Source organism: Lontra canadensis, unplaced genomic scaffold, assembly GCF_010015895.1.
Source record: "Lontra canadensis isolate GAN:19392208 unplaced genomic scaffold, GSC_riverotter_1.0 scaffold139, whole genome shotgun sequence".
NCBI classification, from domain to species: Eukaryota; Metazoa; Chordata; class Mammalia; order Carnivora; family Mustelidae; genus Lontra; species Lontra canadensis.
In genome coordinates, this window is record NW_022631133.1 from 154691 (window position 1) to 175256 (window position 20566).

General features: G+C 37.1%; 1 protein-coding gene across 1 annotated transcript in view; it reads right to left on the reverse strand.

Moving 5' to 3' along the window:
- LONRF1 (LON peptidase N-terminal domain and ring finger 1) overlaps positions 1 to 20566 on the reverse strand; it is a 38015-nt gene that overhangs the window by 10144 nt on the left and 7305 nt on the right. Inside the window, exons 2-7 of the mRNA XM_032843393.1 lie at positions 15120 to 15238; positions 14036 to 14158; positions 4211 to 4360; positions 3467 to 3707; positions 3270 to 3366; positions 1995 to 2109 (exon numbers count right to left, since the gene is read on the reverse strand). Coding sequence (XP_032699284.1) covers positions 1995 to 2109; positions 3270 to 3366; positions 3467 to 3707; positions 4211 to 4360; positions 14036 to 14158; positions 15120 to 15238 — 845 coding nt within the window. The remainder of the gene's footprint in view (positions 1 to 1994; positions 2110 to 3269; positions 3367 to 3466; positions 3708 to 4210; positions 4361 to 14035; positions 14159 to 15119; positions 15239 to 20566) is intronic.

The window sequence follows — 20566 nt, forward strand, 5'->3', positions numbered from 1 at the left end:
GATGAGGAACAGAGGAGGAGGGAACGTGAGAGGTTGGGAAACAAGGGACAGGAGTGGTTTTCAAACGTGAGCCTCAGTCAGGGCTTGTTAAAATGCAGATTGCTGAGCCCTAGCCCGGAGTTTCTGCCTTAGTGGCTCTGCAGTAGGGGCTCAGAATTTGTATTTCTAACAAGTTCCCAAGTGAAGGGGAACACATTTTGAAAACCAGGGTGCAATATGTTATACATAATATATAATGTAATACTCATGTACTAAATTTGGGGAAATACAACCTCTCTTACATTACCGACAGGAATCTAAATTCGTACAATATTTCTGGAGGACCAAGCAATGCAGCAATTGGTTTAAAGAGTCTTATGAATATGTGACTTTTTATTGGTAATTCAGCCTTCCAGAAATTTTATCCTAAGGAAATAGTCAAAGACGCCAAGCATAGCATATTAAAAAAAAAAAAAAAAAAAGAACAAAGCAACTTACATACTCAACATGTAAGAGAAATGTTAAATCAATGGACTATTATGCTGCTATAAAAATCCTATCTTTAAAATACATTCAAATGAAAAAAAATGAGCAAAAGAAAATGACAAGTAGGAAAAGTATAAAACTATAGAGCAAATCAATTTGTTCTTTAAATATTAGAAATTTACCTATTATACAAACTATCCTTAGGGCACAGGGTAAGATTATTTTCAAACAGTACGTTAACTGTATTTATAACTAATATGCATATAAGGTGAGCTCTCTTTACATTTGAAGCCACATATTTAATTATTAACTTGAGAGAAAGCATAATAAATATACTACAGAGTATCAAAAAACCTGGAAACATAGGAAAAACAGCACGGTTAGAGTACTTCACCTGAAAGTATAGCAGCTGGAATGTAACTAACAAACTCTTTGAGTTTCTCTTGTTTCTGGACTTTATGAAAATTCTGTATATGGTTTTATGTCTCACATACCGGCTTGTTATGTAAGACCCATATCAAATGTAATAGCACATATGCATTATTACGGTATCTGTACAGAGCTGAGTTTTCTATATAGAAAATAACTATGTACATTCAACTGCAAAATGTCTTACCCATTTTTCATTCATATTGGAAGGCACTTTTTTAAGTATTCCTGTCACCCACAGAGACAGGATCAGCTCCCTGATCAATGCTATCCTTGCAGTTGGAGCTTAGAATTCTACAGCCTGGGCCTCAGCTTATGGGGGCTCCAGTCACCCAAGCAGGACTGGGAGAATGCGGTCTTCCCACTGGTGACAGAAGAGATGCACCTGAGATCTAGCTGTTTCCCTAACACAGGTTACCACTGACCATACAAGGGGTGTGGGAAGCTGTGCCTCCCTCTCTTCTGTCCAGTATAGCACTTTCTAGAGCTGGGCTGCCCAAAGGGTAGCCACCAGTCAGTCACATGTGCCCACTTATATGAGAATTATAATCTAAAATACAGTTCCCCAGTCACACTAGCCACATTTCAAGTGCTTAATTACCACATGTGGCTAGTGACTACCATGTTGGACAGCACAGATATAGAGCATTTCCATCAATGCAAAAATAATTCTATTGGACAGAGTTGGTCCATACCTTAAGGGGTATGGACCATACCTTAAGGGGTATAGACTAGGGGGTAGGACTGGGGCTGAAATCTAACCTATTAAGGGTGGAAGACAGGGCAGTTGGGTTTCCCCAATAGTGTCATTATTAAAATGGAACCAGTTCTAGACCAGGTACTTGACCATCCCCCACCTTCTTCAAAAATAAATAAGTACATGGGACTTGGCCTCTAGGACCACCCTTCTTTCCCCTGTGCTCTCTAAACTCACATTTCTCCAGCACTACCATTTGGATAATGAAATGTCATCCTCCTTGGTCACTCAGCCTACATAATGTAATTTATTCTGAACACGATAATCCCTATTTCTGTGGCCAAACAGAAATCAACGTTGCCAAGCTTAAGACCAATAAGCAGATAAATAGACGAATATTTACCTCTTTTAAGCTTTCTTTGCAAAGAGGACAATATGGTGTATGATCTAAACAACGCTCAAGGCAATTCTTACAGAATGAGTGTCCACAAGGGGTTGTTACTGGCTCAAAAAACAACCTGAAAACAACCAAAATACCTGTTAGTTTTCACATTAAACTCTCTACTGGAAAAAGTGAACAAATAATGGAACCATAACACTACTCTCTAAGGAGGGGCTGGGGGGCAGGAAAGGGGCAGTGATAAAGGTAATTATGCCCTCCTGAACCTTTTAAAAGTTCTCATCAACAGGGGTACCCTGCCAAGAGCCTAATGCTATACTAATGGAACAGCCACTCACCACATGGGACTACTGAGCACTTGAAATGTGGCTGGTCCAAACTGAGAAGTACAATAAATGCAAAACACACACCAGATTTCAGAGACTATGTACAAAAGAATTAACGTAAAATATTTACCATGATTGTATAGATTCTTATGTTATCATCACTTTAAAATGGCTTAATATGTTTATAAAAGCCTTACTATCTAAAATTCATTAACAAGAACCCAGTAAACCTTACAGTTGAATCTTAAATATTAGGTTTAATACCATATGTAATAAATAATATAGAAAAGACTGATTTTACTTACATTCTAATTCTTTCCTGAAACAGGATACTTCTGAACTGCCTCGAAGTATTGTTAGATACACAGGTACTTGAGCAGTCATCTGGCCTAGTGCCCTCAGCTCAGGGTTGAAGACACGAAGGCTCAGAGGCAGGGGACCTGCTGGGAACTCAGCTAGTTCCTACCAGCCTGATGTGGCCGGCACCGGGTCTCCTGACTCTGCATGCACTGTTCCCTTGACTCCACCACAATCTCAGTGGAAACTGTTCCTTTGAAACTCTTAGTCTTCTAGAATTACAAGCATTCTGCATGATGGAAATCTTTATCCAATTTTACTTAAAAAAAAAAAAAAATGGATGTATCTACATTTCAATAATATGTGTAACTTCTATGGTACTTTCCAATTTCCTAGTAACTTTTTTATATTTAAGTTGGGTGAGTCTTACACCACCTGCAGTGTAGGCTATGCAAATACTGACTCCACTTTCTAAGTAAGAAAAATCCAAATAGTGTTCAGAGATTAAGTTATTTGCCCAAGGTGTGCAAGGGATTTCTATCTTTTGAGTTAGTCCAGGATTCTGTCACTTCACAATGCCTATTATTACAGTGGGTTACCTTTATCTACTCTGTACTTTAAAATATTCATGACTGATAAAACCTTATGTACTTACCTCATGCATAGAGAACACTCAAAATCTGAGACATCGATTAATTCTTCTGGGATGTCACCAGAAGTTAATGAAAATGTACAGACTTCATTACGAGTTTCTATTAAAAAAAAGAGACAGGACTATCATCTTTAGGAAAAAGTTTAAAGACCATTCTAAATAAGTAAATGTGTTTTCTATGACTGTATTGACATTTTTACCTCCTTGTTTTTTAAGCTTATTTCTTCCATCTTCATCTACAATCACATCCTGGTCTAAAAGAGACAACTTTCTTTTCAGCAGAGCACCTTTTTCTTGAACAGAGAGTAAAGGTTCCGAGGACACTCTTTTTAAACCGTCCTCTCTGGCAGGCATATCTGTTGAATTTATAGCCTGTGCTGACCAAGCGCGGTTTAAGCTTCCTCTGATAAGCTCAGACGTGACCTCTGGTACTTCTTCGTTCTACAAAAATACAATAAACAAGGGTAACTATTTCTTCCCTATCCTTTATTGCTCTCACCAAGAATCCATTGGAATGAAATTCCAATGTCTCACAAGGTTCATTTTACTGTTCAATTAAAAACAACTATTAATTCTAATACCCTGATAAATGACTTTTTATCAGTAATTATGCAGCTCTAGACATCAAGCTGATATGTTACAATGAGGTTTACGCAGTTATGCTACTATACTTGTTCCAACCCTGAGGCAACTAAAATCCGTGTTCTATATTTTCCACTAAAGTTTTCTGATATGCAGGGTGACCTAAAATTGTGATTAATGAACAAGTATTTTACATAAAAGTTTAGTGTGAAATCAAAGGCTACAGACAAAAATCTAAGATAATGCTTAGTAGATTAAAAGTGCCTACATAGATTCTAGTACTCCAAACAAAGGAAGTGAGAATCGTAATGTGTAAAGAAACAGATGCACTATACCCATGAAAATCCTTCCTCACCCTTTACCTGCTCTGGACTAAGCTCGCTGGCAGAATGAGACTCTTCCATTACTGAAGGAAAACCAAAATGTTTGTTTTTACTACATGGCAATGAGCTCCAGGAAGAGTCCTTCAGGCCTTCTTTTAAGTTCTCAGGCGATAATAAATCACATAAAATCTGTAAGAGAAATAATATAAAAGTAATGGAAAATATAAAACATTTGGTTAGTAATAATTTAATATAAAGGATCTAATATTTATGAAATTTTAGAAAATTCCTAGCAGACACGGTTTTTAATGAGCAGAGGAGGAAGAGATTAAGTAATAAGCAGAACTGCCAAATTATTCGAAAGTCCTGTAAAACCAAGGTGTGCTTTAAATGGGGGTTAGATCTCCTCAAAGAAATCATTCAAAAGGAAGGTATGGGAGCAGCTAGACTACTAGCCCAAGAAGGAACCCAAAATAAAAACCAACTTTTTAATGAAGGATTGTAAAAAGAAGAGATCTTAGGAGATCTTATGTACCTCTGAACTTTAGGGAGCCCTATCCTGTCAAAATGGTTCACAGTTCACCCCAAAGTATATTGTAAGGCTGGGCTCTGAGTGTTTAAGTGAACTAAAGAACTCCCCTAATTACAAAACTCTTAAAATTCCACGCATTTATACTGACTTTAGCTACTCACTGAACAAGTAACCTGCGCGGGCAGCTATCACTGCCCAGCTCTGGGATGGGAGTACCATACAGCAGCTAGCCCAGAGCAGCTGGGAGTGCACCTGGAAGGCAGCTGTCATATTCCTGATAGAAGCACCCAGAAATTTTAATACATCTATACACATCTAAACTCTCAAAACAACACCAACCACAGTAGGTTAAGTTAAGCGAAGAACCTGGCTAGAAGGACATGAGAAGGGCTCAAATGTCTTTGTCAAATAAGCTGTATTAAATGAACAGCAGAGCATTTCTTAAAGTCTAAATCCAGAAGTTTGGTCGTTCAGTTATACTCTCTCTTGATCTCACAAAAATGAGATTAGTCCTGAATCATTACAATGTAAATAAACAGGAGATATAGTTAACATAAATAAAAGAATATCTGGTAGGAGCTCTAGCAATACCCCCTTTAATGAACAAGCATTTTAAAATTTGTATGTTTTTACATTTCCCCTGGTCTGAGTCTTAAACACTCACCTACTCTAGACCCCAGCAGATCCAGTAGGTACTTACCAAAGAAAAAAACACATCCACAAAAGAACTTATACAAGAACGTTAGTTCATAGCAGCAACTGGTAACAACGCAAATGAAAATCACTACTAATACCATAAGTTGTGCTGTGCTTCTACAATGGAATGCTTATTAGTGAACAATGAAATGTTTAAAAAATTGCTAGATATATCTCAAAACTATTATCTTCTGCCAAAAAAAAAAAAAAAAAAGCCAGACACAAGAATACATGTTGTGTGATTCCACTTGTGTGAAGTTTAGGATAAGCAAAACTATTTATACTCTAATAAAAATCTAAACAGTAATTGCCTCTGGGAGCAGGGATACAGGGGATTTGCTGAAAAGGGGATGACTGAGATGTCTAGCATGATGGAAATATTCTTGATTGGGGTGCTGTTACATGGATGTATAATTTCCAAAACAGTGGACTGTAAAATCCACGCATCATACGTAAAGTATACCACAATTTACAAAAAGCATATTGGGAGAAAAATATTTCAAAGCATCAGCTGTTTTGCCTTCACCTAACCTTATTAAAGGTCAACTTTTTAAATATTTACAGAAATAGGATATTTAGTAGCATGGAAAATGCAAAATTATAAGCCCTTAAAAAGTCTGCAGTCTCCTCAGGGAGAGACCATTAACAAATATAAAACAGAATACACACAATAGTAAACCATTTTTCATTAAATCAATGGGCTAGAAGCCTCGTGGAGGATATACTGATTATTAGCCATATTCATGAGGCATTGGGGATCTGAGAATATTTTCAAAGTTGTCATCCTTCTAAACGCACAAGAATCTCCCTGGGTTCTTGTAAAACTATGCCCAAATTCCAGAGATTCTAATTCCAACAGTCTGTGGTGAAGTCCAGGAATCTTTACATTTACCAAGCACCCAAGGTGATTCTGACAAAAAGCCACAATGTAAAAAACACTATCAAGGTGGTAACACCTCATGTTTTGTGGATACTGAAGGAGGCATCATGATGACACTACAATTATATGGGGACAGATATTCCCAAAAAATTTTTCAAAGACTCTAGTCTTTCCAGATGCTCTGTGAATATGTTTGACAAAAGCTGAATGCTGCTCTCATGTTAGCAGAGCAAAACCTCTGAGAACTTCTGAAGAAACCTGTTTACCTTGGTTTAACCCAATGTTCCCCAAAATCATTTAATCAGAGGACTCCTCCTTTTTACTTAACACCTACTAACACACCATAAAACAAACTCTGGAAAGTGATATATGGATTACTGAGAAAATTAAGGCAAAACAAATTGGGGCACTACTATGAGCACCTTGAAAATAAGCAAAACTTACACTGGAAATTAAAAGCAAAAAATTAAAAGCAGCCCAATAAAAATTCCTAAGTTGGGGGTCCCAAAGTGAGAAGAGAAAGGGCCAGAGAGCTTCTCCTGGGGAAGAAAACAGAATCTCCAGGTCCAGGAAGTATAGGGTACCAAAGAAGATGAACACACAGAGATTCACACCAAAACACATTATAATGGAAATAGAAAATTTTCAAGACAGAATTCTAAAAGCAGCAAAAGAAAAACTTATTATTTGAAAGGGAAACCCCATAGGCCATCAGATTTATCACCAGAAACTTTGCAGGCCAGAAGAAAGTGGCATGACCTATTTAAAGGGCTGAAATGAAAAAACTTCCATCCAAGAATTCTCTACCCAGCAAGATTGTCATTCAGAACTGAAAAAAAGATTAAGAGTGTTCCATACAAACAAAGGCTAATGGAATACATCACCACTGAACTGGCCCTACAAGACAGGTTAATGGGACTTCTCTGACCTGAAAAAAAAAGTGGCACTAATTAATAAGAAGAAAACATCAAAGTAAACATCTTAGTGGAAAACAAATAGTAAAAGTAAGTAGATTAATCACTTACAAAGCAAGTCTAAAGGTTAAAAGTAAAAAAAAAAAAATTAAACTACAATAATTGGTTAAGAGATGCATAAAATAAAGAGATGTCTAAGGTAACATGTAAAAATATAAAAGGTGAGCAGGGGGAGAAAAATGAAAAGTTTTGGAATGTGTTCTAATTTAAGTTGCTATCAACTCGAAACAGACCATTACATACAAAGAAAGTTCTATGTGAACCTTTTGGTGACCGCAAAGCAAAAACTGATGGTAAATATCCAAAAGAAAATGGGAAAATAATCTAGCAAAGCACGAAAGAAAGCCATAAAACCACAAGCAAAGAGAGAAAGAGAAAAAAGGAAGATGAGGAATGATGAAAAGAGCCAAAAAAAATCATTAACCAAATGGCAATATACACAAACCTATCAAGATTTACTCTATAGACCACTCTCTCCAATCAGACGACGCAGGATGGCTGAATGGATAAGAAAATAAGATCCATCCATATGCTGCCTGCTGGAGACACACTTCACAAATAAGGACACATACACACTGAAAGTGAATGGATGGAAAAAGGTGTTCTGAGCAAACGGAAATGAAAAGAAAGCGGTATAGCTATATGCATAACACACAAAATAGACTTCAAAGCGAGGACTTTAATAGTAGAGAAGGGCATTCCATAATGATAAACAAGATCCAACAAGAAAACATAATATTTATAAATATATATAATATTTATATATATTTATAAATATATATAAATTATATACATCCAACATAGGAGCACCAAGACATATAAAGCAAATAAAACCTACCTAAAGGGAGAAACTGACAGTAATATAGTAATAATGAAGGACTTTACCACTTCATTGACATCAGTGGATAGTTCATCCTGACAGAAAATTAACAAGGAACCCCTGGCCTTAAATGACACATTAGACCAGATGAACTTAAGAGAGATACACAGAACACTGTATCCAAATTGCATCCAAAAATTTCAAGCGCGCATGGAATGTTTTCCAGAATAGATCACGTTAGTCCACAAAACAAGCCTCACTTAAAGAATAATGAAATCATACCAAGCATCTTCAACCACAATAGTATAAAACTAATAATTACTTACAAGGAAAAAAAAAAAAACCAACCAACCAAAATGTGGAGATTAAACATCATGCTATGAAACAACAAATCTTTGTTCCATCAAATAAATAAGAAACTTAAAAAAACAGCCAGAGATAAAACAGAGGGACAATTACTAAAATATTTGGGATGCAGCAAAAGATGTTCTAGGGGGTCTACCTCAAGAAATAAGAAAAATCTCAAACAACCTAACTTTATACCTAAAGAAGCTAGAAAAAGAGAAACAAAGCCCAAAGTCCTAGAAGAAAGGAATTAATAAAGACCACAGCTGAAATAAATGAAACACCAAAAAAGGGAAGATCAAAGAACTAAGAGCTGGATCACTGAACACATTAATAAAATTGGCAAATGTCAAGACTAAAAAGAAAAGAGGGCTCTTGCGTTAGAGAGAGAGAGAAAATTTGGACAGACCAATTCCTAGCAATGAAATTGATCAGTAATTTAAAACCTCCCAACATATCAAAGTCCAGGAGCAGATGGCTTCATAAAGGAAATCTAACCAAACATGTAAGAATTAATATCTATCCTCAAACTATTCCAAAAAAACCTAAAGGAAGGACAGATTCCAAATTCATTCTATGAAGTTAGCATTATCCTGACACCAAAACCAGATGAAGACAATACAAAAAAAGAAAACTACAGGCCAGTATCTCTGATAAACACAGATGAAAAAATCCTCAACAAAATACTAGCAAATAGGATCCAACAACACGTTAAACAAAATCATTCAGCATGACCACATGGGATTTATTCCTTGGATGCAAGGGTGGTTTAATACTTACAAATCAGTCAATGTGATATATCACATCAATAAGAGAAAGGATAAAAAACTATATGATCATTTCAGTAGAGACAGAAAAAGCATTTGACAAGGTAGAACATCCATTCATGAATAAACCTCTTAAAGTATGTTTCAAGGGAACATACTTCAACATAATTAAGGCCTTATATGAAAAACTCACAGCTGCTATCACCCTCAGAGGGGAAAAACAGATTTGCCCATAAGGTCAGGAATGAGACAAAGACGTCCACTCTCACCACTTTTCCGTAACACAGTACTGGAAGTCCTGGCCACAACAATCAGATAAGAAAAAGGTATAAAGGCATCCAAATTGGTGAGGAGGAATTAAAGTTCACTATTTGTAGGACATAATACTCTATATAGAAAACCCTAAAGACGCCACCAAAAAACTACTAGAACTGATACATGAATTCAGTAAAGTTGCAAGATACAAAATGAATGTGTAGCAATCCACTGCACTTCTATACACTAATAATGAAGCAGCAGAAGGAAATTAGGAAAACAATCCATTTACAATTGCACCGAAAACAGTAGGATACCAGGGAAAAACCTAACCGAAGAGGTGAAAGACCTGTATTGTGAAAACTATAAGACATAGATGAAAGAAACTGAAGATGACATAAACAAATGGAAAGACATTCCATGCTCATTGATTGGGAGAACAAATGTTAAAATGTCTGTACTATCCAAAGCAATCTTTGGATAGTACAATCCCTATCAAAATACTAACACCATTTTTCACAGAACTGGAAACAATCCTAAAATCTGTATGGAACCACAAAAGACCCCAAATAGCCAAAGCAATTTTGAAAAAGAAAAGCAAGGCTAGAGGCATCACAATTCCAGACTTCAAGTATATTACAAAGTTGTTGTAATCAAAACGGTATGGTACTAGTACAAAACCAGACACATAGAATAATGGAATGTAATAGAAAACCCAGAAATAAACTCACAATTATATGGTCAATCAATCTTCAACAAAGTAGGAAAGAATATCCAATGGGAAAAAGTCTCTTCAACAAATTGTACTGGGAAAACTGGTCAGCTACATGCAAAAGAATGAAACTGGACCACCTTTCCCCCCCAACTTTCTTATACCATACACAAAATTAAATTCCAAAATGGATTAAAAACCTCAATGTGAGAGCTAAAACTGTAAAAATCCTAGAAGACAGCATTGGCAATGATGTCTTTGACATTGGTTGTAGCAACATTTTTCTAGGTAGGTCTCAGGAGGCAAGGGAAACAAAAGCAAAAAGAAACTATCAGGACTACATCAAAACAAGAAGCCTCTGCATAGTGAAAGAAACCATCAACAAGGGCACCTGGATGGCTCAGTGGGTTAAAGCCTCTGCCTTTGGCTCAGGTCATGATCTCAGGGTCCTGGGATCGAGCCCCACATGGAGTTTTCCACTCAGCAGGGAGCCTGCTTCCTTCTCTTTCTGCCTGACTCTCTGCCTACCTGTGATCTCTCTCTGCCAAATAAATAAATAAAATCTTAAAAAAAAAACAAAACCATCAACAAAACAGAAGACATCCCGCTGAATGGGAGAAGATGCTCGCAAATAATATACCAACAAGAGGTTAATATCCAAAATATATAAAGAACTTACACAACTCACCCCCCCCAAATAACCCAATTAAAATGGGCACAGGACATATAAAGACATTTTCCCAAAGAAGACATACAAATGGCCAACAGATTCATGAAAAGATGCTCAACATCTCTAATCATCAGGGAAATGCAAATAAAACCACAATGAGATATCTTCTCACGCCTGTCAAATGGCTAAAATAAAAAACACAAGAAATAAAAGGTGTTGGCCAGGATGTGGAGAAAAAAGAAACATTTATGCGCTGGGGTAGGAATGCAAGGTGGTGCAGCCACTATGAAAAACTTTGTGGAGTTCCCTCAAAAAACTAAAAATAAAATACTATATGATCCAGTAATTCCACTACTGGATATTTGCCCAGAGAAAACAACACTAATTCGAAAAGTTATAATGCACACTGTGTTTATTGCAGCATTATCCACAATAGCTAAACTATGGGAGCAACAGCTGAATGGATAAAAGAAGAGGTACATACACACAATGGAATTTTACTTGGCCATAAAAAGGTATGAAATCTTGCCATTTGCAACATGGATGGATCTAGAGTATATAATGCTAAATGAAATTTAAGTCAGTCGCAGAAAGATAAATACCATATGATTTCACTCCCGTATGGAATTTAAAGAACAAAAGGACAAAAAAAAAAAAAAGAAAGAAAAACAGACTCTTAAAGAATGGGTGACTGCCAGAGGGGAAGGGGAGGACAGGTGAAATAGATGAAGGGATTAAGAATATACTTAAAATGATAAACACTGAGTAATGTATAGAACTACTGTATCACTACTACAGTATACATGTGAAGTAATATAACACTGTATGTCAGTTATACTAGAATGTAAAAAAGTTTAAAAAAACCCCTGCCAAATAAAAAAAAAGAGCACTCTGATAAAATCAGAAATGAAATGTGATGACTGACACCACCAAATATAAAGGATTATAAGACACTACTACAATTACATGCCAACAAATTGGACAACCTAGAAGAAATGAATAGATTCATAGAAACACACAATCCTCCAAGACTGAATCATGAAGAAACCGAAAATTTGAATAGATCAATTACTAGTAAGATTGAATCAGTAATCAAAAACCTCCCAACGAACAAAAGTTCAGGACCAGATGGCTTACTAGTGAATTCTACCAAACATTTGAAGATTTAATACCTATCCTTCTCAACTCTTTCAAAAAATTGAAGAAGGAACACTCCCCAAATCTTTTTGAGGCCAGCAAGCTGACAAGAAACCACAGAAAAAGAAAATTACAGGCTATTATCAGTGACTAACATTAATGCAAAAATCCTCAACAAAATATTAGCAAACTGAATTTAAAAATACAGCAAAAGTTCATATACGATGATCAAATGGGATTTATTCCAGGGATGCTCATAGACTAGAGGAATTACTATTGTTAAAATATCCATACTCCCCAAAACAATCTACAGATTCAATGTAATTCTTATCAAAATCCCAATGGTATTTTTCCACAGAACTAGACCAAATAATTCTAAAATTGCTGAAAATCACAAAAGATCCCAAATAGCCAAAGCAATCTTGAGAAAGGAGAACAATGCTGATTTCAAACTACAGAACAAATCTATGGTAATTGAAACAATATAATAATGGCATAAAAATACACACATGCCATCAGTGAACCAGAATTATGAACCCAGAATTAAAGGCACACATATACAGACAATTAATTTACACAATTAATTTACAATGGAGAAATGAGTCTCTTCAATAAATGGTGCTGGGGAAAGCTGGACAGCCACATGCAAAGGAGTGAAACTAGACCAGTGTCTTGCAGCAGAGACAGAAATTAACTCAAATGGATTAAAGACTTGAATATAAGACCTGACACCATAAAATTCCTAGAAGAACATAGGTGGTAAGCTCCTCAATATGGGCTTTAGCAGTATTTTTGTGACTCCAACACCAAGGAAAAGAGCAATAATAAATGGGATTGCATCAAACTAAAAAGCTTCGGCACAGCAAAAGAAATCATCAAAACAAAAAGGCAACCTACTGAATGGGAGATTTTTGCAAATTGTATATCTGATAAGGGATTAATATCCAAGATATATAAAGAACGCCTACAACTCAACAACAAAAAGACAACCTAATTAAAAAATGGGTAGAGGATCTGAATAGACACTTTTTTCCAAAGAAAACATACTGATGGCCAACAGGACCATAAAGGATGCTTAACATCATTAATCAGGGAAATACCAACCTAAACCACAATAAGGTATCATCTCACAATGGTTAGAATGGCTATTACCAAAAAGACCAAAGAAAACAAGGCTTGGAGAGGATACGGTAAAAAGTGGACCCTGTATACCGTTCTTGGTAAGCCACTGTGGAAAACAGTATGGAGATTCCTCAACAAATTAAGAATAGAACTTCCACTTCTGTGTACTTATCTTCAGCATGCAAAAACAGTGATTTGGAAAGACATATGCATTCCTATGTTCAGTGCAGCATTGTTTACAATAGCTGAGAAGTGGAAAAAACCTAAATGTCCATCAGTGGCTGATGGAATAAAGATAAGTTATACATATACAATGGACTACCACTTAGCCCAGAAAAAAACTTGTGACAACACGAATGGACCCTAAAGGTATTATGGCAAGTGAAATAAGTCAGAAAGAGAAAGATAAACATGGTATGACTTCACTCATATGTGGGATCTAATACAGAAACAAAAAAGAAATGAACAAAACAAAAACTCCCAGATATGGAAAACAGATTGGTGGTTATCAGAGAGTAAGGGGGTTAGGTGAAATGGAGGAAGGGAGCCCCTGTATTATGATGGATTGTAAATAGCCTTTTAGTGGTATCTCTTATAATGTATATGGAAACATGTAATGTTATAGACCAAGTTTTGCTTTAACTAGAAAAAAAAATTTCTGAGCAGGAATATCATGACAACAATTAAGGATGATTAGTTCGGCTCCAATCAAACAAACCAGTAGAAAGCACCTAAATTTAAGCAAAAATAACACATTTAAGTATCTGCAAATAAAATGTTTTGATTTCAGTAAAAATTCGATACGCTAAGTGTATGACCCTGAAAGCCCACTTGTCAAACTTTTGCTAAATTTGACTTACTGGACTCCTTATGTTCTTACCCCAAGTTTCTGATTATAATTAGCATTTTTAAAAAGACCTGTGTCTCAGACCTGCCTCCAACTACTATTATTACCTTTTCCACTTCTAGCTTTGCAGGTGCAAAATCCTCATCCAGAGCTAAGCACTGAAGAAAGAGCTGTAAGGCATCACCTAAAAAACCAGCATCCTGGAGTACTTTTCCTTTCCTGAAGTAGACCTTCAATGAAAGCACAAATACACAACTTTTACTGACACAATTATTTTTGAAAAATCAGTATCTAGAAAAAAAAATGGTTTGCTTGGAAATGTGCATTTTGAAATTCTGAATGACTCTGAGGAGCCCATAGCATTTCAAGGTATGTTTACATGCTTCCCTGGAGAAGCACTTACAGAAAAATGACTTCAAAACTGCATTTCTATCACTTCAGTAATAAATGCAGAGGATTCCTTCTTTTTTAATAGTTTTAAAGGTGTCCATACAGATCATTTTCCATCATTACATTTGCCTTATACTAACCAGTCAAGCCAGCATGGGATTTAGTATCGTTTTTCATATTAATTTATAATTTTTTAGAGCATCCTTAATATATTGTCCTCAAAGGCATGGTTTCAAATGGGGGAAAAGTCATATAAAATATTAACTTCTAGCTTGAAGAACATATATGGGACATGAACTGATTTGCTCTGGCAATTGGATAAAAAATTAGTAAACTGATTACATATATTTGCCTCAAGTCTTTTTTAAAATTGTATGGGCAAGGCAACCTCTGTTGTCCCCATTTACTGTATTAAATCACTCTTCATCTGGTCCCTATGATGATGCCTCCATTTTCCAGTCTCTTCCCATCAGTACACTTCCTCCACCAATTTTCAGTTTGGATCCAGCAGGACCAGTTATATCTCTTTGAGGAAATTTTGCATACTCAAGTCTCTTATTATTTTTTTTTCTCAGTGCCTTAAGTTCAGGTTGTTCTTTAGTTAGAAAATGAAGGTTTCTTAGGGTTTAAAAATTGCTTTATAAACATCTGCTTGAAATACTAACCCTAGATTTCTAGAACGCTATATGTTTTATTTAAAGAGCCAACAAATCTATTTTGTTTAAACTTATAACCATAACTGAATTCATGTTCCCTACAGGTGAAATTTTTAAATATGTAAATGTAAAACAGTAACTTTACCTCAGGCCAATTTGGCAGTTGAAAGAGGACTGCATTTAAATCTTCTATGGCGGCTTTAAACTCTTGGAGACCAGCATATGATTCCGCTCGGTAAATTTTTAGAGTGACATCACTGGGCTCTGAAACAAATATTTTATAAAGGTTTATTTTTAAAATATTATTGTCAGATCCACAAGATACAAACTAGATTAAGAACTGACTTAGTGATTCCAGCTAATAACCACCAAAGCAGAGTACAGGTGCAACCCATGTAAGTGTTGAATTTTATCTAGAAGTTTAATCGTTAAGACTATATGTAGATAAATTTAGCACAGGAAAGGATGGTTTTTAAGTACTGAAAATATTTTATAATGTAAATAATCACCTCTAAGAAAACAAGTGTTTTCTTAAAATAGGGAGGGCATTCTACACAGATCTGAAAACCAGATCTTAGATGTTTAGAAGATTTGCCTCTTCATGGGAAATCTTAATTTTTCAAACCTCAATTTCTAAACCCTCACTTACAAACAACCATACGTGCAACTACTCCACACACAATTTCCACAGTAACAAAGACTGACCAAGGTTCAAACTTAGGAGGGTACACAATGGTCCTGATTCTGGAGGAAATGGATTGATAATTTAAGAGGTCAAAATTTTAATTCCTGCCATTAGCACAAATGATATTTTGTCACTGCCAAACAGATCTAATTTTGAATGTTTCTGAGAAAGAAGCTTTGTTGATATTTTGACTACCGTCCTCTACCTCTGTACTTGAGAAACCAAATTCGTACGCAATGGCGGTCAGAATTTCAGTTAGGGGGCACCATCTGTGATACTACCATCACTTGTTACACGTACATAGATTCGAAATCTGAAGTCTAAGCCAGAAACTGATTTTCAGCACATCTATAGACAAAATTAATCTCACTCTTTTAAAGCTAGTCATCTTTGAAGCCTTCAAAAATATATGCTTATGAAATAAGGCAATTCATTGTGAAGAGGGTATAAAGACCCATAATGCCTCATTAAAAAAAAAAAAAAAAGACAAAATGGTAATAAAACCCTTCAATAGTTCCCTGGTTTACTTTACTTTTGAGATGATTGCTTTCCTACAGAGAACTCCCAATAATGGGACTGGCCTTTTTCAGCTGATGCTTAAGAATTGGAACTATGTTGTTCCTTCGAATTTATATCAATGGAAATTTTCAAAGAAGAATGAAATATTTCAAGAAAATATTTCATGCTTCCTAAATAAAAAAGACATCTAGAATATTTTGTCTTTTGTTTCGTAAAGGAATGTAACTGGAAACCATTATCTCTGAATAAAAACACATGGAAACTGAAAGCTCAATATGGATTCATCAATCAAGAATGAAGAGTCCTGGCACAAAACTTGACCCTGTTGGTGCTCGGAAGACTTTATTTTATCCCTGTCTTTGAGGAGTTTACAATCCAATTAGAAAACTTTATTTTATTATGAAATGGGATCATGTAATCTTGATTTGACAAGAACAACTGCAGCTCAAAAAACTGAGAGCAGCACATGCCAAAATGGTCCAAGAACGAGTAGTTCAAAAGCACCAAAAGAACCCGGACCCATTAAGGACTGCTCACCCAGAGCTGGGTGCTTCCAACAGCATCCTTGAGCCCCCTTCTTTGCATCTCAGAGAGAGGGAGTTCACTGTGGCAGCAAGCAGCCCTTTCCATTCTTGGTTCCCTGAGGGGCTTTATTTCATTTCAATTTTTTTCCTTTTACAGCAGGTCCCCCGTTGCATCACACTTGATGCCTCACACATTCAAAACTTCTGAATATCCAACCCTTTTATCAATGCTTTCACTACTGAATATAGCTTCTTTGGGTTAGCACTGTAGCAAGTGTCCGAGGACACGTCTGTCGTTGACAACACCCAGCCAACGTACCACACTTCTCCACTCTGACCAAAGTGAAAAAAAAGATGGTTTCCCCTCTCCTCTCAACACAAAAACACTCAGGCTCCTGAGATGCTCTAAAGGCGGCCTAAGAAGTTAGTATGTATTGGGAGAAGAGAAAAGATACACACAAAACGACAAGAGGGCTAGATTTTAAAAGTCTTGCCCCCTAATACTTCGTAGGTAACATTTTTGTTAAGAACATCAAATGTGGGCGCCTGGGTGGCTCAGTGGGTTAAGGCCTCTGCCTTCGGCTCAGGTCATGATCCCAGGGTCCTGGGATGGAGCCCCACATCGGGCTCTCTGCTCAGCAAAGGGCCTGCTTCCTCCTCTCTCTCTGCCTGCCTCTCCACCTACTTGTGATCTCTGTCTGTCAAATAAATAAATAAAATCTTTAAAAATATATATTTAAAAAATAAAAAATTTTTAAAAATATTAAAAATAATAATAAAAAAAAAAGAACATCAAATGTTAGGGGCACCTGGGTGGCTCAGTGGGTTAAGCCACTGCCTTCGGCTCAGGTCATGATCTCAGGGTCCTGGGATCGAGCCCCACATCGGGCTCTCTGCTCAGCAGTGAGCCTATTTCCCCCCTCTCTCTGTCTGCCTGCCTCTCTGACTACTTGTGATCTCTTTGTTAAATAAATAAAATCTTAAAAAAAAAAATCAAATGTTAATGGAATAATTATTTTAAATGACTTTATAAGGGGGGAAAAAAACCTCATCAAGTGAGTTGAAATTCCTAAAGCTTCTTAAGAGATTAGGGTCACCCCGCCCACTTATTTCAAACCCTTAATTCTAAAAAAGAGCCAAATGCACTAATTGAGATCCTGGAATCATCAAAGCATACAATGTCTGCCCTCCATGTAAGCTTCTGTAAAAGGTAACTATAAACCACTCTCCTTCACTCCCCAAAAAACAACTATCAGCCCAGCTGTGTTAGTAACTCAAGTCTGAAAGGGTCAACAAATGTTCCTAGTATGTTCTCCACCTCGCCTTGAGGACCTTGGTGTGAACAAGTTACCTCATCGAGCATGCTATCAGAGAGGGGCCTCCCATGCCACTACTGTGGGCACCCTACTGCCTGGCACATAACGGACCCAATGTGTTCAAAAAGTGAAGAAATACAAAGATGTGGTTGGGGCTAATTGTACTAAAAGCATGATTTAACTTCCAAATCTTTATCTTTAGTTCTGAGCTTTTCAACCTGCCTTCAGATTCACCAAATTTCCAACTGCCTGCTATAATTTCCACATACTCAGTGCATTTCCATTAAAAAAAAAAGTCTTGGGGGGCACCTGGGTGGCTCAGTGAGTTAAAGCCTCTGCCTTCGGCTCAGGTCATGATCCTAGGGTCCTGGGATCGAGCCCCACACTCTCCTCAGCAGGGAGCCTGCTTCCTCCTTTCTCTCCGTCTGCCTCTCTGCCTACTTGTGATCTCTGTCTGTCAAATAAATAAATTAAAAAAAAAAAAAAGTCTTGGGGTACCTGGGTGGCTCTGTGGGTTAAGTGTCTGCCTTCAGCTCAGGTCATGATCCCAGGGTCCTGGGATGGAGCCCCAGAGTGGACTCCCTACTCAGTGAGGAGACTGCTTCTCTCTCTCCCTCTGCCCCTCCCCCTGCTTGTGCTCTCTCCCTCAAATGAATAAAAATCTTTAAAAAAAAAAAAAAAAAGTCTTTTTACTGTATTCTCTACTAGTAAAACCACTGACTTCCCAAATCAAATCCCCAATTTTGTCAATTTTACTTTCTGTAATATTTCTCAAATCTGTCCCAGGTCTTTTCCAATCTTCCTGCTAACAGCCTTACTTAAGGGTCTGGATCCAAATCTCTTAAGATTTTTGCAAGAGCTTGCTAACTGCTCTCTCTGCCTCCAGTCTTACCCTACCTATATCCTCACCATCCAGAAGATCAGATGGGTCAAGAAATGTTCCTAGTATAATGGGTATATTAGTACAACATGCAAATTCCTACACACCTGGTGCCTGCCCCTCTCCAGCCTCACTTCCCATCATTATCCAGCTCCCATTTGAGGTTCCAGTAATACCTAAACTCAGCCTGCCCCATGTCTGCCATTCTATTTCATGCCTCCTTCCTTTGCTCACAGAACTCTCTCCTTGGCAGAACTCTACTTCAATACCGCACCTCCCCTTGGTCTGGGGAACTATTTTGCAACCAACAGGACTCAGCTCACCAATCTCTTTCTCAAGATGCTTTCTTCTGAGTCTACCCTCACTTGGCACATCACTAAGGATCAAGAACAGGAGCTCTGAGGTTCTCACACTGCTGGCCCCTCCACTCACTGCGCCTGGGGGAAACAGCCAAACACCTCTGTACCTGTTTCCTCAGCTACAAAATCGAGAGTGTTTCCCAAAATTTATTTTTACTTAAGAAACACCACTTACTATGATTTGCAACCTTCCGAACAATCCTGTGTGGGTCTGGCACTGTCCACATTTTCCCAGATAAGGAGAACTGAACACAGTTTAAGTAATTTGCCCAAGATCAAGAAGCTAGGAAGCGGTGGATTCAAGATTCTCGCTCAGGCGGTCTGGCTCGAGAGTTCTTACTGATCACCTCTGCAAATAACAGTATTTACCTCACAGTATTACTCAAGAATAAGTTAATATATGCAAAACACCCAGCACAGGGCTTGGTACATTATAAATGTTGGCTATTATGACTGTGTTCCTTCACTGTATGTGCACTGCATTCAGTCTAAAATCTATTTTTGAGATCCCTCCATTATTTCCTGTCTTTGTGTCCTCAAATCCTGGCTTTGCTAAATGTTTGCTGAACAAGGGAAACTTCATTAAAATCTGTCCCCTTATGCTCCTTAATTCATGCTCCCATTTTCTCTTCTCTTAGACCCAGTAATATTGCCAGTCACCAGGCAAATAAAAAAACTGAGATAAAATTCTGCTTCACATCTGAGAAAAGCAGGTCTTAAGCGGCCGAGGCATTTCAAGGGCTGAGGAGAGTTTTTCAGAATCCCCATTAATCATCCTTGTTCCAATCCTAAGGTAGTTTCCTTAGTTCATCTTCAAGAAACTTTTTTCAGATTATAAAAATGTTTACTTATACAATTTGAAAAACCTACATATTAAGAAAGAAATTTTTAATTAAGAAATGTTCCCACCATCAAGAAATAACCAGTGTTGGCCAGTTTTTCCTATGTGTGTAGATTACATTTTTAATTTTACAGTTTTATGAACTCAACCCTATATATAGTTTACAACCTGCTTTTTTGTCACTGTAATTAAATCCACATGGTTTTTAATGGTTGCAAAATATCCTACCATATTCACAATCTATTTCAAAATACACTACTCAGCAGTTTTTACTTCTAATGTTTGCTAATATAAAAAGCACTTACAGGGACCCCTAGGTGGCTTGGTTGATGGTCCTACTCTTGATTTCTGCTCAGGTCATGACCTTAGGGTCCTGGGATGGAGCCCAGCCTCAGGCTCCACACTCAGCAGGAACCTGCTTGAAATTTTCTCCCTCTGCCCCACCTCCCCATTTGTGTGCTCTCTAAA